At 27.0% G+C, this 25,379-nt stretch overlaps 1 protein-coding gene across 5 annotated transcripts in view; it reads left to right on the plus strand.

The window, feature by feature from the left end:
* LOC148231282 (uncharacterized) overlaps positions 1 to 25,379 on the plus strand; it is a 178,380-nt gene that overhangs the window by 149,552 nt on the left and 3,449 nt on the right. For 3 of the 5 annotated variants that reach the window (XM_088194996.1, XM_088194998.1, XM_088194999.1), the window contains one exon: positions 23,086 to 23,194. In XM_088194996.1, coding sequence (XP_088051122.1) covers positions 23,143 to 23,194 — 52 coding nt within the window. In that variant the 5' untranslated portion in view covers positions 23,086 to 23,142. Of the gene's footprint in view, positions 1 to 1,005; positions 1,374 to 18,252; positions 23,195 to 25,379 lie in introns of those variants that run through there. The other 2 variants (XM_088194995.1, XM_088194997.1) reach the window with 2 other exon arrangements.

Raw genomic sequence — 25,379 nt, forward strand, 5'->3', positions numbered from 1 at the left:
AATGGACGTTTTGTAACTGTCAAATTAAGTCTTATAAACATTTTAGAGCAGTATATTATTTTACTAGCGCAACTAAAACAATACACATGGTCGATGGTTACTGTTATTCAATATTGTTTGTAGGGCATTAAAAATTTGCAATTGTTCTGTTTAAAAAGGGCCACCCGGGAAAAATTTCATTAAAGGACCGACATTATAGATGGAGATTTAATATACTGCATTATCAGTATATGTGATAATTTTATGATTAAAAAAGCATATATTTATTTTGCAATACTTGCATATTTTAAGAGTTTTAAATTTGCAAGAAGAACTTTTTTATTTGGCCTGACTGTTTGCTTCACCTCTGTCGCATTCGACACCGCCACCCAATACTGACACCTTGACTACATTTGTATTTTGTTTTAATGAATACTTTGTGCAATTATAAATATATGTATATGCAATATTTTTTTGAATTTGAAATTTATATACTTATATACAACATTTAGGGTTCGATCTTGTAGAAGTTGTCGATTTATTTTGCGTCAAATCCTTCAGTGTGCATGACCGAGATCGTAGAATTTGCAGAGAATGTAGCTAGTTGAGGTGTGGGCTAATTTATTCAACTTCTACTCGGACAGCATAGAAAGTTTGACGTTTATACTAGCAAGTTGTAAATTATAATTTAATTTGGATGCCACAAAATCGGGAGGTATTAAGTTGAGAAATATACCTAGCGCAGATAAATCAACTGAGCAAACAGCAACAGCACAAAAACAAACACGACAACTCAATTGAAAATTTTGGAAATCCACTTCGCAGTCCGCTCGATAACGTCGCCGGATTTCCAATCTCCAAAACCAACTAGAAACTCTCGCCTTAGACTCGACTAAATAGAAGAATGCCATTGAGATGATTCTCGCGCTAAGATCCCGTGTCGCACGTTTTGTGTACCCTTTCGGAGGCATTGATTTCGCCCCTAGGTACGAGGGGCTGGAAGCAGCGGCGCCGCCACGGTTCACACGGAGAGAGGCTTCCGCGGAGGCTGGACGTCGGTCCAAGCACCTCTCGCTGTCCCTATCTACCCATCCCTCTCTCTCTTCCTCGTACGCCGCGTCTCGTCTCATTTCACACCTGACCTTCGACCGTTCCACAGGTAGATGCCGCAAATCGGACCTCCTGAGTTGGAAGGGTCTTTTCGGGGATTTGATATCGCGGCGATAACGGAAATGGGAGATTTGTGCAATGACACGAACGTAAACAATACGTAACCTGAAAAATATTTATTCGAAACAAAATGTGATGTGATGTTGAGTGCATTTGTGTGGATTGTGTGACAATGTTGACAGTAATTATTGTGGCTGTGAGGTAATCGCTAAACAGTTATTAAGGTGAGTTTATTTTTGTGTTATTCTTTATCAATAGCAAGTGTGTTTAAATGTGTTCGTGAATTATATTTATAACATCTCATTTTCGTTCAGACATGCGAACTAGGGATTAAGGTTTTAAATATAATTTCGTGAAGGCTATTAAAGTTAATGTTCAACATAAAAATATACATATTTCAAAAATAAAACGAGAATGATTATAATTTATTTTTAAACTAACTGTATATTATTTTAAAAGATAATTCTTTAAACAAGCAGCATCTTTATAAAAAATATATAGTAAACATAAGAATATACATTATTTATTTAAAAAAAATATTTTTGAATATGTATGTGTATATAAATACATATTTTATCGATTTTTTTAAAAATAAACTTTAAAAATAATACAATTTATTTTAATTTAAGAAACATATTTTTAAAAATAAAGTATGGTATGTATTTGGGAAAACAATTTAATAAATATTTTTCATATTACTAGGAAAATAAATATACACATTTAACTCAAAAAATTTTTTTTTTTCAAAATAAATTCGTTATGTAATCAATTATTTAACTTAGTTAGTATAATTTAAAATTGTTAAAATTATTTTTTTATTATTAAAACATTAATTAATGTCAATATATAGTTCTGGAATCATTGATATTTTTTAAATTTATAATGTATTATAGATTCCAAATAGATAATATTTTACAAATGTATTTATTATATTTGATTTTTTTGTGTTATTAATATAGCTTTAAAAGACTAAGCACTTATTAAAAAAATTTAAAAAAAAAATTGGTTTGAAAATAAAAATTATTAGATTTATTTGAAAATTTGAAATAATCTTTAATTTAAACTATTATTATTTTCTATCTTTTAAAAATAATCTGTAACCAAATTTACTATAAAAAAACATCTTTATTTCAAATTATATATTACTTATTTTTCGTTAATTGACATAGAATTATGTACTTTAAGTTTATAAATATAATCTTTTTAACAATTTTTATAAATAAAATTATATCGGTTTAATTCTAAACCGAAAAAATCATATATAAAGTAAATGCATACACAAATAATTTTATTATACATTTTCTTAGCAATAAATAAATTATCTCAGCAATAAATACTTTAATAAAAGTTAAAAAATTGAAAATAATTTAAGGGGGGGGGGGCAATTTATTATAAAAATATATTTTTATAAAAATGTTGAATATATTTTTATTTTACCTTTAAAATAAAAAATAATATTTTAATGTTAAAATTTTATTTATAAATACTTAAATTTAATTCAAAACGCAAAAAATCATCTGTTAATTAAAATATTTATTTTGATAAATATATTTAACACTGCCTAATTATTGATTGTTTTTAAAAAAATTTGCCCTTAAAATAAATGATTTTTTAGAGCAAAGTTTTCAAATAATATTATTAAAATTAGGAACTATTAATATTATAACATAAAAAATCTGAATAATATGCTATTAAGGTATATAGTTTTTAGATCTTAAATTATATTAACAATTTACACTTAAAAATAAAATCTTTATACGCCAAACTTTTTTTAACATGGTTATTTTATTTTGTTTTACTCATTTAAAAAAATTGCTTAATAATTATAAATAATATATTATTAATTTATTCTAGTGCAACTTATTTTTATTTAAAATGTAAGAAGTGCGTATTATTAATAGCATATTTTTAATGATAATAGAATTATGGGTTGAGAAAGATTAAAAATATTTAAATACAAATAAATTTGAATTATCAAGCAGTTATAAGGAAATATCTATCAATAATCAATGTAATTTAAATTTTATTTTAAAAGTGAAACTTATTTAAATAATAAAAACTTAATAGTAGCTAAATGGCTAAATTGTTTATACTTTTTTAAGAAAAATATAGAAAAAACTACTGTAATACTTTTTTTGTGTAGATTATGTTGTTTATTGCATTTAAACTGATGTTAACTAACAATCAGTTCTTTCTTTCAACATTATTTGTAATTGTTTGTGAATGGTATTTAATATATATTAATATTAATGTTACATATATTTTATTGTTTATACTATAATTTGACTTCTTTAAAATTTTTAATACCTATTTATATATATTCTAATAAAGTTATTTAAAATTTTGTATAACATTTTAATTACTGTCTAAATAAAAAATAATTTATAATTTAATAAAACTCTGTTAACATATTTTATATTAAATAAAACTATGAAAATTATAACAAAACATTTAAGTTATGCAAACTCGAGTCCTTAATTTTCTCCATTGCCGTAATCATATTTAACTGTTATTACACAATTTAAATTAATTACATTAACTTCTAATTCACTCTGCAAAATTATACTTATATTAATTTAATATCACTTAAAAACAACCCCTTATTATGGGTTATTTTATCGATTATATTTGCTTAAAATAATTTGCGATTCAAAACAAATTATATTTTATGGATTCAAAACCACAGGATCGATGTTTACATTTTCGTTTACGCATATAGATTTTAATTACTACACACAGTATTTATTTGCGTTACATAACTCGAGCAAACATTGCATATGGAGTTTGCTCGTCGTCGCCATCTAAAGCAGAATTTACTCAACCGTAACTGTTTATTCCAACAAATTGTTTATACTTAGACTGGTACATTTACAGGGTGGTCTGGAAAAGAGCAAATTGAATTCGCAAATTGTGTAAATGGTTATAATCATTGATAATGATATTTAAGTAATCACAAAAGTTTATTATTTTGGGTATAGCACTAATGGTTCGTGGTTTGATAGGAGCATTTAAAATTTAATGTATTTTTACAATACATGGGTACTTTGTAAGAAACGATAAAAAAATTATCGTCTATATCTAAGTATATGTTTAACGAAGAGTTCGTACAACAATAACTCATATTGTTTTTCGCATTCGGTTAAATGCCCTCGCGCGATTTTCGACGGCCCTTTTCTGGCCCTTGACAAACACGAATAAGGAGTGGAAAAAAATCCAATTCCGATTTGTCGCCGAGCCTAAAAAAGGGCCTTTATTTCTGGTAGGGCGCACAAGAGTGGCGCTATCATGTCGCCGCTTTCTTTCGCATTGCGAGGGTCTTTGCTTTGAGTTATTTTTATTTTATTTTCTAAAGAAACGTATGATTGGTTAGAAAAATCTCAAGTGATCGAGTTTAGTATTTGAAGGCAATAAAATTATTTTTAATTGTTTATGTAATATTAGGTTCTTGAAAAAGCAACATTTTTTGCGCGTAACGAAAATTCACCTTTTCTACGTTATTAATAATAGTATTTAATACTTACATTTTAAAAAAAATTAAATAATTACAAATATTACTATTATTTAGTACATAGTATTTAATAATCGTATACTTAAAAATTATATAAGTGAATTATACCAAACATTGCAAAGTATTTTATGTATTGCCATTTTTATATAATTCATATTACTTCAAACATATTTTAACTAAAGGTATTTACCTTTACTTTTTTATTCTTTTTACTTTGGATATAAAATTAACTTACATTTTAGAATGCAACGTAAAACTTTTAAGAGCGTTCCGAAGATGAACTTGTTAAGGAGTTTGCATATTGGGTAGAAAAGTAAAAAGACAGGAAGAGTGGAAAAGTGTTCTTTCCCTTCGTATTTGTTTTTCTCAAACCTTCAATTTGATTTATTGTGAGGATCGAAAGTCAAACATAAACACGGAATGGAAATGGAATTGGCTGAGTCTTAACAAGGGGCGCATTTGAATGAAGACCAAAATGGCAAAGTTAACGGTTAATGTGTTGCAGTTTGTTTAGTTTGCCTTTTGCCTGCTTTTGATGTGTACCGAGTCGGGAGGGTTTTGACACTTAGGCAAGGGACTTAGCCTGGGAATAACAAACGCTGAATTTAAAGCGGGATTTTATCGAATCTTGCTCTTTGTTCTTCTTTCTTCAAGATATTCGGGCACCTTTAGGCGTAAAAGCATTTATTGCGTCACTTTTTAAATATATCAGTGGTTCTATACTTGACGATGTGGGTGAAACATTTTTTTATTGCCATTTAATATATAATAAAAATTTTAACTTTTATGATATTTTAATAAAGTCTTATTTAACGGTAAATTATCCAATATCCAACCTTGGGTCAGAAAATAAATAAATAAAAAAGCATACACCGCTTTATTTGCTGACTACACGACCGTTTTATGCTCCTATAAAAATCCACATCGAGCGGTAAATATACTTTAAAATAAAATGTGTATTAAAACCATATTGTAAAAATTTCTATGGCTCACCCCAAGTTTAAGTTATATATTAATATACATTTGTATTTATTACAAATATAATAATTTTTATTATGCTGAATTAAATGTGCTATTATTACCACCGTATTTTACCATTAATAATATATTTTTTTTTGGGTTTAGGTTCACTTATGTTATTTAGTTTAGGTGCTTATTAAATATGTTGAAAAGTAAAATTTATATTTTAAGGTTAAAAATTTGTGGGTCATGTGAATAGTTATGTTGTCATAAAATAAACTTTACGATTAAGCTGAAAAATATAGCGTGTATTTTTAGTACTTTATTTGATGTTGATAGTAAGGATGATGAGTCTGCTGGTGTACTGATAAAAGTTTGAACGTGTTCAAGGGAAACCTCATACACATCCGAGTCGCTTAAAATTTGTAATCATGAAATTTCATCAGTAGCAAAGGACATTAAATAAGCTACTTTTTCAGTTATAACTGCAATAACTTAGAATTTTTATTTTTTCAATTTAAATATAATTTATTTAAATTATTCTTAACTGAAACATTTTTCAGTAAAATGCATTATGAACCACTATTATAAATATTTCATTATTTTTATAAAATTTGACTTCTAAATACAATAAGCATTTTAAAACATTTATTTTTGCCAAATACTTTTTTTTTTAAATATTAATTATTTTTGTTTTTGTCTACTTTTTGACTAAATTTCTCACTATTTAAAAATCATAATTTTTTTTAAATTTAGGTATTTAAATAAGGGTTGCCAACGGGAGTTAAAAATTTATTACTTTATTATGTATTATATTATAGTACTTTTTAATAATCTATTTTTATTAATTTTTCTATTTACATATCAAGTGTACGAAAACAGTTCTTCTTAATCTACCTCTTTTAATGTATTATATATGCACGTTTAATTGATTACATCACTCGGAATCTCACTATTAGTAATTTAACTTCTCTAGTGATTAGAGCAGTATCTTCTTAGGAATCTGAGTTTCATAGAAATCTTTTTTACGTAATCATTGTTTGTATTGCTTGTTTTTTTAACGACCATTTGTACCTGAGTTTTACAAATTGTTTTAGTGAATAGAAATTTCTACACAAAACAATTCGAACGATCTGTTCTTTACTATTGTTTATACATATGTTTACATTTCTCATCTTATGTGAAGAATTATGATAAGAAATAAAAAAAACAATATAATATACAAGTAATAAAATAAATATTGTATTTTATAATTAAATCTATTTTTGGCAATCTGTTTTTCCATTTAGATATTAAGCAAAAATTCTATCATTAAATTCCACATAGGTAAATCGCACAATAAGCTCATCAATTATTTTTCTCTTGAATCTTCCAGTCGATCTCTCCAAATTTAATTTATTAGCCAAGTTGTTGGGATGTTTTTTCAGTTTTTCTTTGTATTTTCCACTTCTTCTCTTTCTTTGTGAATAAGAAAGTTTGGGACATACCACAAAATTTATCCAAAATTACAAATTTTATTTTAGAATATCTAAATTATTTATATGGAATTACTTGCTGATCCTCAGAGTTAAATCCGTGCATACAAAAAGGCTTAACCCTTTAATCGCCAGCGACTTTTTAGTGACTTACATGTTATTTTTCACGCATCAGTATCTTTTTCTGAAAATAAATAAAATATACTTGGCTTACTGTGGCGACAGGTAACAATAAGGTTACAATTCCCGTACGATGTATAAATAGACGGGACAGAAACTCCAGAGTACAGTTAGCCCGATTAAATTACGTAGACTCGACTACTGGCTCCGCTCACGCCCTCGCCATCATCTCCGACGACCTGCCGCAGCCATTACCATCGCCTACGACCACCATTCTGCCGACCACGCTATCCACCGGACTCCCCTCAAGGACTTGAACCAGCCGCCAAGGACGCACGAGCTCCAGCATCAACGACGCGGCCCCCCAAACTGGTGACAACCCGACGTGAGCACGAGCTCCAACACCAGACGACACGACCCCCACATTACTAATAAATAAAGTATAATAATATTTAGTAATTGAAAAAAATATGTATAATTTGTTAATTTGTTTTAAAAAAATATTTTTTCTCAAGAAAAATAATCAACAAGTGACTCACCGGTGAGTCGCTAGCGCTTAAGTGGTTAAGGATGGATTTACTAAAATTATTTATTGTATTTATTTTACGTGGGAATAGATTTTTTAACATTTTTGATTAAATAGGCAAGAGACTAAATGGATTTTTTTAACTCTTTCGGTGCTTTATTCAGATTGGTTTTAGTGCTCGGTTCGCTTGTAAATTTGCACATTCTTCTTAGTTTTCATTTTTTTTTAAAATATTTTCGTGTAACAGCTGTTTGTTGTTCTCTTTTGAGGGTGTTGCACTACAGGCTAAGCTCTGTTTGACTTTTTTAATGTGAGAAACTGCTTGATCCAAATTTATTTTGATTTAAGGAAAACGTCCAGTTTGGTATTTTTCTTATATAATACTACTACATCTCTAACTAAATTTTAGTGTGTATTTTTTTGCTTGTTAGGAATTCACAAGCACACTATCAAATTTGTGTTATTTTATAAACACACATTTTTTGATAAATAATAAAATTTTACATTTATTTTAACGTAAAACCATGTTTTTACTACAAGGTATGAAAATGACTCATTAAATAAATTGAATTTTAAATTAAAGACCCCATTTTCACACTTTGAAATGAAAATGTAAAAGGGGACTTTATGGAGTGGTAAAGTTATATATTTGCCAATTTTATTTAGGGGTGGGGGGCTCCATAAAAAGTGGTCTAAGATAAATTTATTTCAGAATAAAAAAGTAGACGAAAAAAAATTGCTTGTAATGACATGTAATACGCTAATTTGTCACTGTCAGGAGTTAAAAACTTGTGAACTATGCCCTTTATTAGTTAACCACCTTAGTTTTCTTTTCACTATTGTAAAAATTTAAATTAATTTAAAGCATATTAATCAATCAGGATAATTTAATTAATTTAAAAAAGTAATTTTATTATAATTTACCTAAGTCAAAAAATATTTCTATAACACAAAACTTTAATGTTTTATCAAGTGCCACAGATGAAAGATTTTGTTATAGTAATACTAATAATATTATTGGTAGAAATTTTTCGTGGAAAAGCAGCCTTTGCCCCACACAATCAACGATCAGAAATCTATTTGATTTTCGACGATGGTAACTAAATTCAAGTGGACTTCTTTCATGGATTTCAAAAATTCTTAGATAACATTTTTATTGATGGAACCTTGGATTTTATATCAACTTTATTTGGTTACTGTGAAATTATTTTTTAATTTGTATTATGATAAATACCTGTTAAATAAATATTTCACGTTTTAGAAACTCCGCAGAATTACAATATAGTACCACTGTAGTTTTTTTTATTATTAAACTACATAGAGATGAGCATAATTTTTATTTTTACTGTTTGTCATGTGCCGATAACTTAAGTGTGTTACAAAGCGTCTTTTTGCAGTTTTTTTGTAAAGACTGTGGAAAAAATCTTGTCTGTAAAGTTTTTTTTATGCCTGAGTAGAAAGATTTTTAAATAATTTTCAATATTATTTACTTTTAGAAGAAGTAGAAATTCAATTTAAATTTTTATAATAGTCGTTCTCAATCGTCTTTACTTTAAAAATCTATCAGTGACTTTTATCCTTTACACATTTTTTTAACCGTAGCAATCTTGAAACATAATTTTTAAAATTTAGAATGAAGTTTTCTCTCATATTACAAGATTTTTGCGATACCTTTATAATATATTGTTAAGGTATTATCATTTCCTGTATTCCAGCGCTATTTTGTTAGGAGCTTTGGGTTAGGATTTTCTGTCGTTTTCATGTATAAGGTTTAAATTATAGAAATGTTCTTAAAACTAATAAAAGGTGTTAAGGACTATTAGCAGCAACTGAAATAAAAATATAAAAGACATCTTGATAAAATACAAATTTAAAGTATTAAATTCTATGTGTATAATTTATTTTAATAAAAATTTATAAATATTTTTATTATATAAATATGATGTGAATAATTCGTGTATTATTTTTGAAGCGAGAGGTCGTTAAGGGACAAGCGTGACTAATGCGACTATGCGTAACATTGTCTTTAACTAGCTTGAACGCTTTTGACCGTTTCCCTTATTTTTGTTATATTTAAATTCATAGATATATACTAAAGGGTTTTAAAAATTTAGTTTTTTAATTAATAATATTTTTTTGTGAGATGTCAAACTAGCTGCACCGGTACCGCTGAGGTGATTTAAAAAAATATTAAATATTATAAAAAGGAACTAACAATCTGTTTTTACAAAATAACAATAGAAAAAATACGCAGTATCAAAATTCCGTAATAGTTAGAAATTTTCTCTCATTAACCCCTCGTAAATACCAGAAAGACTAAACTTTTGTAAGTAGAGGATAATTCGCAAAAGCTGATTTTAATTACTCTTAATTTTACTTCTAAATCTATTACATATGTAAATATAAATATTTGGCCAACTCGAATTATTATTCAGGTTAATAAATCTATGAACTCGATAATTCATTATTTAAAATTAATTTTAAAACACTAAAATTCTGTCAGTTTCTACTTATTATATCCTCTTTATCGCCATATTTCACTCGTGGGGGAGAAGCAAATTAAATGAATTAATTAAATTTGCAATCTTCAGATAAAACATGATACGCTCTTGAAATATGGTAATGGGAAATTTTATGTTCTGCCAAGCCCTATCGTTCGGACCGTGGAGAAAAAAGATGAGTGTAGAGGGAAAGAAAAATAATTTTCCAACCCATAAATACACACATATACATACAAACATGTATAGAGCAAGAGAGAGAGAGAGACTAATAAGTTTGCATGTGTGCGAATGTCGCAATTAGTGAGGAGATTTATTAGGCTTTTCGCCCATGTTAAACGTCGTACACATAAATACACATACACATTCGTTGAATGCATGTATTGATACCTTTATACATACATATATAAAACGTTATATAATTAATTGACTTAATTTGTCTTAATAAGTATAATAAATATTTAGTTATTGGCAAACAAAGTTTGATGAATAATAATTGTTAAAATTTTTTTTTTGTAGATTTTTGTTATATAATTTAATATTTGGTGCAACAATAAAGTAGTCTGCAGGTATTTCCGAAGTGGGTTTACTTTAAATTTTGGACGTCGGCTAGACCAGTTAATGCAAAGAGAGAAGCAGCTGCTTCTGCGATCTTTGCTAGTCAAAAAGACGGTATTTTTTTGGTTGTAGTCCACTTTAAAGGGTTCTTAAAAATGCGATGCATCTGACTCAGATGTAAATATTCAAGTAAATATGGGTTGCCCATATTTAAGTATTTATATATTTATGATAGATTTGATTGTTTGCCCCTTTTTCGGTAGATCGGTAGGAAAGTTATTTAAAAATAAATTACCATTTGCCGATTAACAAATTACAAAGAATAAAACCGATTGTGTAGGTAATCCTTTCGCAAGGTTGCGGATTATTTAAACCTTTTTGATTTATGGCGTTAAAAGGAATCTCACGGTTTTTCCGCATTTCAACGAAGAAACCCATTTTATTAAGCGATTAAAACCCTTTATAACGAGCTTAATTCGCTCTTTTATAACATCAGCATAGGCTATTTCCTCTAATTGTTATTAAAATAGTGGTTCGATTTAAATCGATGAATCAAAATGGTTAATTTGATTTATATTCTAAATTTAACATACAATTATTGATTCTGTTTTATAATATTATAGAAATAGATACTGATTTTTAGCCGTAGGTGTTAAATAATATACCTTTTTGTATTTTTAATGTATATTAGACGATGTTTCAATATATTTCAATGCAAATGTATACCAAATTAGTTATGAGGCACCAGACTTCGATTAGTGACATCTATTTTATGAATTGAAACCACTTTTATAGCTCACAATTATTTTTATAAAGGATATTGCTTGATTTTATTTAAATTATATATACTGATATTTTTAATGGAGATCAATGAAAGCTAGAAATAACTAGTCTATGATGATCGACCGGAATTATATTTATATAATATTCACAAACTCCGTACAACCAGATACTATACAAATTAAATATATATATATATATATATATATACAGAATTTAAGGTCCTCTAGTCTTAGATATTCAAAAACTTATACAATTAGTTAATTAAAAATACTATCCATAATTTTAATATATATATTTTTTATAAGACACGTTTGTGATTAACTATTTTTAGGAATACATTGCATTATACAATATAATAATTATATATGTATATATATTTTCAATTTATTACCTATCTACGATTTAAGATAACATGTACTTGCATACTATATTTATGAATATATAAATATTAAATAGTTCACTTTGAAAGAATAGGAATAAAATTTTTAAAGTTTATTGCTAACTTAAGTCAAATATTTTACTAGAGAAATTAAGTTTTTATCATAGTAAAATTTAGCTTATTAAAATATTTACAGCTTCATGTTTCTATAATAGAATTTTAACTATGTAGTATAAAATTATTTTTATATTATATATTTAATGTGGTATTTCATGTTAAAATCAATTTATGAATAAATTTGGTATATTTTTTATAAGTATAAACAATTAAGCCTTAATATTTTTCTTTAATCATGTATTTTATATATATTCAATTTTTTTATCCAATTACAGCAATATAATGTACGTTAATGAAATATTAAATATATTTATTATTTATAATTTTTTTTTACTAGAAACTTTATTTAAAAAAAATGTTTTTTTATTAGTGCATTATTTTATTTTGCAACTTATTGATTTAATTAATAAGTTTAAAAAATTAAATAGGATAGAGTTGTAATAAATAATTTTTCGCTTTAGCTGCTTTTGGAATTTCTATCTAAATTATTACATATAAATTGTATAATAATATAAATTATATTTGCAACTTTATAAAACATCATTTGGCCCCATTGTATGTTTCTTATTTATTTTTCAATTAAAAAAATCTACAATCTTATTTGATTTTCTATTAATATATTTTATATTTTTTTGTTGTTGTAATTTCCAATATATAATTTTTTTCTATTTTGGCAAAAGTTGCAATCTATAACGATCTGTAATTTTTTACTAAAGTGACATAAATCGATTAATTGGATCAAAGAGCATAATACAATTTTTTAAAAAAATTTTCACAAATACAAATAAATGCTATATTATATTGACAAATACCTACAACTTTGATTTAATTTTTTAAATAGACAATAAAAATATGTTTCTACCCTTAAACTGTCGTATTGGTTAAAGTGTTAGGAAGAGCTAATGCCCTTATTTTAAAATTTCACATCGCAAACAACTTGGATAACAATTTTTAATAGAAAATATCCAGCTATTAAAATTTTGAATGTTACGGAAAATTTGAAAAAAATGTATTAAACAATAAAAATATATGTTTACCCCCAAAACGTTGCATTAACTTAAATGTCGTGAATAAGAAGAACAAAGAGTCGATACCTTTTAACAATAACTTAAATTTACACTACCGAAATTTATTAGACAGAGGAAGCAGTCGCTTTTTAATTATTGTCAATTTTAGTTCAACTAAAATTGGCAATAATTAAAAATTGTACTAATTGATATTAGTAACAGTAATAATGTTTTTATTTTGCACATCAGAAATGTATATATTCAAGAATTTAAAAGTTATTGTTTTATCTGAAGCCATTAAAATTAGAAAATAATTAAAATTGAAGCGGTAAATGCATCAGCTTTTCATTCTTATTCATCTAACGATATTATAAAAGTAGATGTGATTTATTTTAAACAAATTCTATAATAATTTAAGGCTTGTATTCTATTCATATAATACGCGGGTTATCCTCGAGTAAAATGGAAAGGTTCGGCGCTTTTCAATGGACGCTCGACCCCCACGTCCTAGTGTAACCATTAATCTTTTCAGGAATTTTCTTATTCACTACTTTCAATTTTCAAGGCTCGCTCGTGATGTTCGAGTATAAAAACATTATTTTTTCTCTCGCATTCGCGTCCACCAAAGCGTAAATCTTCGGATTGGATGTGATTTTGGCATCATGCATATAATAGAGTATTGAATAAATGTAGTAAAAGACGATCACCACACTGTGCTTATTTCACAAGAATATTTGCTATAGATTATTGAATACAATTTATCATAAATAATTTTATTTGATACTGCTGAGTATTATGTTGTCAGTAGGAGAAATAGTATTGTGGAAATAAAAAAATATTGAGCAATTTTTTTACTCGTACGGTTTAATTCATAGACGCTATAAAATAAAAACTTAAGCTTTAGTTACAATAAATAAATATAAAACATATCTATTTTTACTTGTAAGCTATTCGATTCAATATATTAGTACTATGGCATAGCTATATATGGAAGTGCAAGACACGTGGAAAAGACAAATGGTCAAGAGAAACGAAAAGGTGCAAAAAACCTGAGAGTAGTTGTAAAAACTGCAGATAAAACAAATTGAACCATTTCCGAGAACATCAGTAACATTCAATGGTGATATGTTAGAGTAAAAATCGAATGATAATAGTTTTCTATATATTTATATAAACTATAATTTCTTAAAAAATATTTATTTTTCTTTATTAGCATTTTACCACTTTTAACCTTATAATTATCATAATGAATAATATATGCTATTTTTTAATTTATTGGATATTGCGTTCCTTGTAACATTTATTGTTCAAACGTTAGTTTTGTTTACATTTTGAGTGGTATAAATGTCCAATATTTGAGAAAATTTTCTCTATCTTGTCGTTCATATTTCAAAGTGAGCGAGAAGTAGCTTCGTGTATCTTGAAAAGTTTCCCCGAGCATTCCATTGGGAAACATTTTGTTTTCCAATAGTATTTATTACTTTTTAGTATGTTATAACTCGAGTCAATTTCATATGTAACAGCTGCTGCTCTTTACGTACAACATCGCAATGTAAAATATTAAATTTACATAAAAAACATATTATGCGAACGATACTGCAAAAACGTTTGAAGCCGTTACATTGTGTTTTCCTTTATTATTATCTTACCATCATCTCAATTATTATTATGTATGTTTAATTTTACATAAACAATATTTATAATAAAACAATAAAAAATTAGGCCTACATTGCGAATAGAATAATAAAATATAGAATATAGTTATATATGTATAAAAACGGCCTATATAAGGGGTCGGAAATGAGTTGCACAAAAGTTACGATTTTTTTATTTAAGTAAATTAGAAACTTGTAGTATATGTTTATTTATTAAGTGAATAATATTTTTTATTAAATGACAAATGTGTATAATTTTTACAGAATATAAATTATACAAAATTTACACGCATTCCTTAAAACTAATGTAAACAACGACCTTGCATTCCTTTGAACAGTTGGAATATATCTTTACACAGATGGAACAATGGTATATGTTTTAAAATGATTATTCACATAAATGACATACATACCTGAATAGCAAATGCAACTTTTTCAACTTATCATATGAGTTTAGAAAGGCTTTTACAAGTATTCAAAATCATGATATACCTTCTGTAGATCTTTTATAGCGTTTCATTTTTGTCTTTCCAAATCTTTAATTATAAATAAATTAAAAATTTAAAGATCTATAACTTTTTAATTTTTTTACTGTTTTTAAATTCTTAGTATCCTTGCATAAAAGATTTCTTCGTATAAAATATTGCTGTCCTAAAATAATCAATGCTAATAGAGGCATATCTTTATTTATACAATTCTTAGAAAATATTCAATGAAAACTTCTCAAAACTTTCAGCGAAAAATAGCAATTTATTTTCAAATGAGATCACTTCTTTGAGCATAGAAAATGTAGGGTTTTATTTTTCTTGTAATTAATGATTGAGGAAATTTAGTTGTGATGTGATATCTACAATTAAATATTTTTTTGTTAATAATGATCTATCAATTATGAAGATTAAACATTATGTTTTGGAAAAATATTTTAAATTCATTTAGGTAAGCAAAACGTTTACAAACTTTCTTGACATTCGCTATTATTTTATCTAAAAACTCTTTTGCCTTAAATACAAATTCAATAACTTTTACAATATTTTTTTAGGAAATGTTTGTGCACAAATCATGCAATAAAGCATTAATAATTCGTGATTATTTTTTTATTTAAAAATTAAGACTGTCATACTTTTTGTCCCATCAGTTGAAACTAATGTTTGTGCATGTGATTTTTTTGATGCAACGAGTGACAGATTTTGCTATGTCCTCTCCAAATGTATTGCCCTTAACCTATTAACGCCTTAACAATTTTGTTTAAGATTTTATTGATTTTTAAAAACAGTTAGACTGTGTTTTTTAATTTTTTTGCAATCAGTTCATATTTTTTTAGTTTGCTATATTATCCCATAAGCGTTCATCGTTATTTCAGTAATTTTAAAAAATACATTTGTATGCATATTTTCTGTATTTTTTATTTAAAAGGTAAGATATGATATAAAAAAATGCAATATATAAAACCTATAATAAATAATCTGAAAATCAAAATAAAATATAACTAAATAAAACTATATAAGTTGTATGACATAATCTAAAGTATATTTTCGAATGTACGTTATATTTACTGCATGCATATTTTTATTGGGTATTTTGATGAGCAATTTGATGGTTAATCTTATCATATATTACTGATTATATAACACTACTGTTGTTTGAGCGATGAAACAATTTGTCTAATAAAATTTAATTAGCTAATCTTTAGATATGTAAATCGATATGAAATACATATAGTATTTAATATAGCACGATTTAAATTTTCACAATTCTTAAAGAGAATAATTACACAGTAAAGTCCTTCTAAATTATTATTCTTCATTTTCAGTCTGGGAGTTAAAATAGTGTAGTTTAAAATCAGTTTCCAGATGTTTTGCAAAAGTTAAAGATTTTTTGATATCGCTTCTTGTCCAATTTCCCTTACTATTACCGATTGATGGATGATGTATTTAAAAGTTTTTGTTTTTTTGTCGCTTTCCAGATAAGAGTTTGTTGTTTTCGTCGCAGACAAATTTTCAAAATATTTTTCTATTGAAGAGTTTGGTAATTCTTAAGGAGTTTAATGGCTTGATTTAGTTTTTGTTTGTTCCCTTGAGCACTTGTGATCTGCCAATTTTAACGAAGCCTTCTTTTTTTTGATTATTATTTATTTTAATATAATCGAACATTTTTCTTAGTTGTATGGTCGCTGAGCTCATTAGTTATATATATATTTAATGTATGATATCAAGTAGTTTATGATGATTTCATAAATGCTGTCCAATTTGTTTTCTTTTGAAAAAATGTGTTTTTGCCTTATTTATTACTTCTGTACACATATTAATTATGATTGAAAAATGATATGATGGTATGATGGACATTTATTTAATATTGCAAAAGTCGATAAAGTCTTGATTTGTTTTTCTATGAGAGTGACAATATTTAGGTTGCGCAGTAAAAAGATAAGTGAGGTTGCAAATTTACATAGCTTTCAGTAGTTGTCATTTACAAGCCCCATTGTGTGTGTTTCGCATTGTAATAACCTCCTGCTAGGAATCGGTTTTAAGGGTGGTATATAATTGTATATACTAGTCTATTTATATTTGATATTTTAGTGAATTAAAAACAGATGTGGTACTTATGGATTCAACCCAATCCTCTATTTATATTCTAGTGGCTTGAATGTATTTACTGTAATATTTATCTACTTTAAAATATTTTATTGTATTTTAAACTCTAATTACAGAATCTCATGAGCAGTTCCGTATAGATGAATAGTATGATATATTAATACTTTGCTATTTAATCGATTAGATGGGTTTCGAATATTAAATGTTTTTTTTCTTGCTTATGATCAAGCAAGCCATTGGCGTTCCATACTGTCTTAGGAGGTTGGTTTAGTCATAATATTATTTATACTTTTCATGTGTTCTAATATCATTTTTATTAATTATTTCTTCTGCTCTATATTTTTTGCTGCGTGTGTAGTATTGTAGTTGGTTTGCATGGGGGTTGTAATATTTATTTGAATAGCATCAATTTTTTTCCATGGGTGACAGTAATTTTTTAATTTTCCGTTCTTTATTTTACACTACATCCTTTATAATTTGCATGGTTGTGCCATTTACAGAGTAATGTTACTTTAGGGGTCCTGTTCTTTTTTGTGTAGCTTGTTATCAAATGATCACCTTCGCATTTGACTTGTGGTTGTATATTTGACATATTGTTTAAGGTATTTATTTTTTCTGTGTAATTCTGTACTAGATAAAATGAAGTACATAATCAAAATATATAACAGACAATCATTACCGCAATAACATAATATAACATAAAGAATAATATATACATATAAAATAGACTGCTAGATTCAATAACATATATTTAAAAATGCAATCGCGTATATTAAAAAAAAGCTGTAGTTTAATAAAAATAATAAAATCCAAATAATGACAACTTGCATCAAATGCAGGACAAATAAATAAAAATAAATTATGATAATTATAATAAATATATTTTATAGGTTCTCGTAACTGTACATTTTGACATTTTTTATTGCATAAATGTTCGTCTTGATGTTATATATAAATTTTGAATAAATTTAGCTTAGTATTCAAAATGTGATTTGAACCATTTCAATGCAATAAATAAAAATAAAATCGTCGGTTTTAAAGCGTTTATTGGTTTAAGCTTTAAAGTTCCGTATTTACGTTCAAGGTTTTGCTCCGAGTCGGTTCCGTTTCATATATTCAATAGTTCCACAAAGGCTAATATATTTTCAGTTAAACGTGTTACAGTATATTTACAAAGTCGTAAACGGACTTTTACTAACACAATGCGCCCCGAGAAAATTGTATTAAGCGTAAGAGGGAAATGTGTAAACAACACAAAGAAAATCTTGCGCTGACTCGAGCTGAGCGAAAAAAGACCCATACAGCAACGAAAATAAAACACACATACACGTACAAAATGTTGCAAGAAAAATAAAATAGCATGAATAATGGAAAGCTCGAACGCGAATATGAAACAAACGCAAACGAGCCTCGATATTTTCGTTATTATACAAAAAATCTTGGCACACGACGTCAGCCTTTTCAAAATTCCCATAAAGTACTTGCAGGTCTTTTGTGAACTTGAAAAAGTTTTCCTTGCCTCTCGTCGAAAGCGAGCCTCGGCTGCCTTTTTTATTTTCATTTAATAATGAAAAAAATTGGTATGAACAGGGGTGTAATAAATATTTTATTTATATATGCACATAAATAGTGTAAATACATTTTTATTTCGAATTTTTTAAACCACTATTGCATGTAGGTTTTTTTGAACAGTATTAAAATTAATCACATTATTTAGTTTTGTTAAATTACCACCGGTTTATAAGTCATACCAAATGCTACTTATTTAATTCTTATCTATATTTAATTTAATAGCCCAATTTTGAGCAAACGTATTATGAAATCATATTAAATGTAGCCAAAATAGTAACGAAGCAATCTACATTAAAATTAAATAATCATGAATACGATAAAATGTATATATGTGTTTGTAACAAAGCTGCACTATTATCGCTAACATAATAAAAACGACTATTTTAAATATAATATTATCAAAAGGAAATAACAAGTAGTCCTGACAAAAGGTTAAGTAACAATAAAAAAATATTCAATACATGTTTGCAGATTTGCCGTTAAACACCAGAAAATTTACTCTTTTGTGAATGAAGAATCCTGCGTAAAAACTGCTATTGACATCTAAACATTGCATTAACGACCTTAAAAAAACTCATTGGTTGAATATTTAAGCGATGCAATTGCCTCACCAACATCCGAATCTGTGATTCGCCAGAGCTGTTTCAAAGAGTATAAAATATCTGATTGTGGATTCGAAAGGAGACGGCCACACGATCAGCGGATCATCCAAAGGATATTTATTTTTCACCAGCACTCGGTCTAAGTACTACAACTCGACACTATTTCTCTGTAATAAATTCAACTTAATAACAATAAACTGTTACCAACTTTTGAAAAAAAATGTTTAAAGGAACTCATTAATCTCAATTAAGGAATAAAAAAATGTTAGTTCTTAAGTCATCTTGGACTTAAGAACTGGGGGACTTTAAATGATCGTAAAAGTACGCTGACAAAAGCCGGCCTACAGTAAATATGGATATATTTTACCAAATTAACGGCGAATATATTATTTAGTTCTGTTTTCAAACATTCTCTGAAACCAAGTGATTTACTCTAACACAATCTAACTCTCAAGGTTGCTAGCTCGTTTACACCACTAAACAACAAAATACGGTTGTATGTAAAGTTATAGAACACACGTGATTGCGGCAAAGATTTTGACTGGCACATTTAACAGAGTTTGTGCTTATTCCTAGAATTTCATTGATGCCTATCAATTTTGAATTACTAATTTGGCTTGCTAATAATTAATTCACAATGAGAATCACTCAATAAGCAGCAAACATATCTGGTCAAGGATAGAATACAAAGCCATTGAAGATACACCCATGTACTGTAACCCTGACAACATACGTGCATGACATTTTTTTGCCATTATATTACACTTTTTTCTTACTTTGGCTACTTTGCTTGATACTGCTCTTGTTGAAACTTTTCTAAGACCACCCGCGGAACTGTGTGCTCCTTTACCGCAAATAAGGATTAAATATGTTTTACTGTTAAAGTAGTTTAAAATTTATCGTCTTAATTACGTCCGCGCAATTATTATTTTTTTGCTGTGCTAAGAATACATTAAAATGAAATATACCAGTTGTTTAACAATACACTTGATAATTAAGTGAAAAGGGATTGCGATAATGGCATTGATTAAAAGTTTGAACGAGATGCTATTAGGCAATACATTTAAATCGGAACTGGTTTTTCATTATTATTACATGTACTAAATGTAACATTATTTTTATATTATATGTTGCGATCACCCGAGAGAAAGCAATAAGAACAAATAGTCAATTGATAAAGTGGAATGATATTTTTTCATGAAGCCTTGAGGTATATAATATTCCGTACATATAAAACACAAAATATCAAAGACAAATGTTTATGTGTTTACTATTTATATATATTGTATTTATTATATTTGTATTTGTGGATAGACTTATAATTGATATTGCGCATTTAAGATGACAAAGAGGAATATAATAATAGATGAGTATAAAAAAAAACGGAAATGGCTCAAGAACTTCAATCTATTGATTTTATGTCGACTTTATCTATTGCTTATGGTCATCAATATCGTGGATATAATTGACAGATACAGAGACGTGGAGTTTATTGTGTGCACGTCACTCACAAATGATTGGCGCACAGTTGGCCAATTTTATGTATACGTACATGAAATTAGATAAAAATATATTTATTCAAAACTCAATATTCAATAAGAAAGTTTATACCAAATACAAACTAAATCTATTAATCTTGATAGAGCAAAATTGCACTGCAATGCGATTTTAAAATATGAGTGTTTTGGGAAAAGTTGGTTTGGCAAATAAAAATGCATGATTAATATCAGTACATTGTAATGTTTTATTACAATTTTATTTTATGAGAGTTCAATAAAGCACATATAAAAGCTACTAAAAGTATTTGAATAAGGTAAAATATATAAGATTTTCTATTGAATATTTCATCTAGCATCTTGAGTCTAGAGATGATACATTTTATTTTTAAGGTTAATTGAAAATATAGAATATTAATATTTTTCACATAACAATTATTCATGATGCACAATTGAAAAATATAATTGTTCAAACAAAATAAGATTTTTCCCCACTGTGCGTCTCGCATGTCCGACGAAACAAACAACGTTATTTCCGTTTTTTTCCTTCTCTCAAACTAAAAATATGGACTTTTACTACGTGAGGGTATAAGTCGGTATTTTAGAAGTTATTTTCGATACCCTGCCGAGTCCGGTGCCTGTACCATATTTTTCACGTTGCGCTCGCCTGTCATCCGCAAATGATCTCGCGAGAAATTTATGCCTTTTCATCAAGATTTTGCAAATGGAAAATATGATAATGATTGTGGTGTGAGCGTGTGTGTAAAAGACGTGCGAGGAAGATGTATTGGGTGTTTCTTATTCATTTATTCGTGTAATGTAAGTCTATATATTATATAGCCAGCGAAAAATCTTTTATATAAAACTAATGCTTGTATAATTAATTAGAGGTTTATATTTTATTTTAGTTGATTTGTACATTTTTTTATTTTGATTTTAAACATATTAAAGTGTTTCTAAGATTGTTAATTAATTAAAGTACAATGTACAATGTTTGACTTTAAAATTATGATGCTTTTAATTTTACAACACTACCCTCAACATGTTCAGGAGGTAAAATTTATATTTTCACTAAACAAAATGCCAAGATCCTTTGTAGAATTTTCTCTTTTGAATAGAATTCCTCTGGGATCGTAATAGTCGAGCTTTCTTTAAAATGTAGTATATGACATATTATGTATTTATTTTAAAATTAGGTTTATAACCAATAAATATTTATTTGTTTTAAATAGAAAATTATGAAAAAATTCAATAAAAAAAGTATATAAATCTTTAGTAAATATCAGGTTATTCCTTAAGTCTATGCGTTTTTTAAGGTGCGGGCTAAATGAGTCAAATCATTAATTTTCATTACTATTAAAATTATAAGTTTTTTTTTCTAATCACTATATTAAATTGATTAAATATTAGTAAACTTAAAATTTAAAATTATCTATTCCAATATTATTTAAATTAAATATTGCTGTAAATAAACTACAATATTAACAATATTTAGCTTATTAATAAACTATATTATTAGATTTTTGATAGCCCAATGCGTTACAATTGTGTGAACAAAATGAATATTACGCTGAAATATGAGTATATAAAAAAGTATTTAATAATTTAATACACGTCAGATGAAAAATCTAGGAAAAAATAATCTCTGTTTATTAGATAAGAGCAAAAAAAAAAACACTTGGATTTGAACCCAGCTCTTTTAGAAATTATTCATCGACTAAGTAATTATGATTCTTAAAACATTACACGGAAATTTATTGGTAATTATTTCATTGATGTGTTTTTAGTTAATGGATCACTGTTGCTACACTCACAATAAACAATACAATGTATACCTTCATATTCGCGGATTTTGGTACATGTAGTCTGTTATACATGGACGAATGATAAATTATGATACTGTAATTCAGGCTCTCTGTTTTCATTGTATCATTGCGTTAATTAATTAATTCATTCGACCCATTCGTCCGTCATAATTAATGTTTGTGCACAAACGAGCTTAAATAGTAGTAGAGCCCGCATCGAAAAATAATTCTATTAAGTAAAAATGTATGATAACGTTTTACTATTTAATTATACTTTGTTGCAGGTTCGCAGCAACCGAGCGTTGAAGATACCATAGTGGGAGCCATGTACGGATGCAGCCATGGTATATCAGTCCCATCCTCGTCATGGACTTACGTATTATTATACATTGGGTAAATATATTTGCAGAAATACACATTACATGATATTAAAAAATATTCTGCTTAAACCATGCAATAAAATTGGTGACTCTAAGCTATGATAAAAATCAATTATTCTCTGTATTCTAAACACCCACGCTTTTTGAACACCTATAATAATATGTTAATGCGTGATATAGGTAAAATCTAAGAAAACTTAATATGTCATGATCGAATGAAATCAATAATATATAATAATTAATATTATTATCCCTATAATACGATATTGTAGTATATTTTTTTTGTGTTGTATTATGTTATTGTAATATAATATTTTATGCTGGTGAAGGGCTAATATTGTATTTTGTAAACATGTTAAATTACTGTTATTATTGTGTAAAAATATATTCTGATCTACGTGGTGTAATTTGCATAATGACGAAATTTATCGCTGAAAAATACAATTTTTAAAAATTCCATCGTGTGAAATTAGTAAAAGATATATAATATAAACCTGAAAAAATGAGTTGCTTGTTAGCATTTTTATGCAATATTAAGCTTATACAAAATTATTTACATAAAAATACATATGACAAAGCAGTGATACATTAAAAATATATTCATAAAAAATCTACGAAATTATGGTTTAGATTGCTCGTATTATTAATCACATTATTGCTTTTGTATATATTTATCTTTTATGTACAGTTTTACAAATTTTAAAACCGATAATATAATCTGATAAATAAAAATAATAAACAGGTTATCGGTTTTAATTAAATAAACATATTTTAAAACTTTGTTTTAAAGGACCGATATTTTTTATAAAAACAGCTATTTTAACAAAAAAATTACAGTGAAAATTATTATTGTTTTACTTTATTGGGCTAAGAAAGTAATTAATAATAAAAATTTTATTTTAATTGCAAAAAAAAAACTAATTAAAAAGCAACAATTATAGACAATAAAAATAAATTGTAATTATTACACTCAAAAAATATTAAACGTTTAAATGTAATTAATGATCATAATATTAATTTCAAATAGCAAAAACTGCAATTAAAGCACCTTTAAATTTAAATAATATTTAATAAGCATAAAACGCAAAAGTAATACATATTTTTATGGAGCCAATGTTACAGATATTTAGCTTTTAATATATTATTGAGTCTTTATTATTTTAATATTACAAATTATTGCCTTTATGTAAGAATGTTTATTTTTACATTCAATATTAATTTTATTTACAATTTGTTTTATTATTGTTGTATATGGATATGTGAAATTCTCATAGCTTTGTTTGCTTAATTCTGGAGTTGTATTTTTGGAATTTTTAAAATTAAATGAGAGATGTATAGTATAATTTGTTACCATAAATAAAAACGTCTGATAAGATTCCAGAATCTTGGAATCTGGACGTTGTAGTTGGTCCAGAGGTGTACGGTGAGATATATTCCCTTTCGATCGCTCGCGTATGCAAGCATGCGTTACATGCGTTCCGCACGCCCGTATCTCTCACTGGCTCTCGTCACTTAATACGCGAGCGAGCGAAAGGAAAGGCATCTCACCGTACGCTTCATAAGATTCCCATGTCGTCTGGACGAAGTACCGTTACACGAAATAGCATGCTCTATCTCTTTCTTTGTTGCGTGCGACACCCCTCCTACTTTTATTTCTAGGGGATCAGCGTCAGTTGTGGATTGTTAAATGAATAAATTTGATGAACTTACAATACCACTAACTTCATTTCATAATTTTGCTACTTATGTATCTGATTTTTTTAATTTTGCGCAGAATTTCAAAGTTTTTTTAAATAAATATAATTATTATAGTCATTAATAAATGTCTTCCTACTATTGTTGTTTTCAAAAGCAATAAAATATTTGTATTTATTATTAGAAAAGAGCATTATTATATATTAAAAATAAAATGGTGAATATTTCTTTAGAAGCGCAGGGTAACACCCCCACGGTGTAAGGCTGAGAGGCAAATAGTAGTGGATTCTAATTAGAATGTAACGGTAAACCGTCGAGCTCGATAGGGAATCTTATGATGCTCACCGTACGCGCGCGAGCTGGTCCAAGGTGACGTGAAGAGAGAAGCGGCTGCTTCCTTAGTCTATTTTATCAATGTGAATAACTAGCAAAGCTCCATTTATTATTGATTCTGATGAATTATATTCTGTCAAGAGTAGCATTTCTTATTAAAATACCGTGGA

Source organism: Plectrocnemia conspersa, unplaced genomic scaffold (assembly GCF_051122295.1).
Source record: "Plectrocnemia conspersa isolate PC_06_02 unplaced genomic scaffold, ASM5112229v1 ptg000010l, whole genome shotgun sequence".
In the NCBI taxonomy this organism is placed as follows: Eukaryota; Metazoa; Arthropoda; class Insecta; order Trichoptera; family Polycentropodidae; genus Plectrocnemia; species Plectrocnemia conspersa.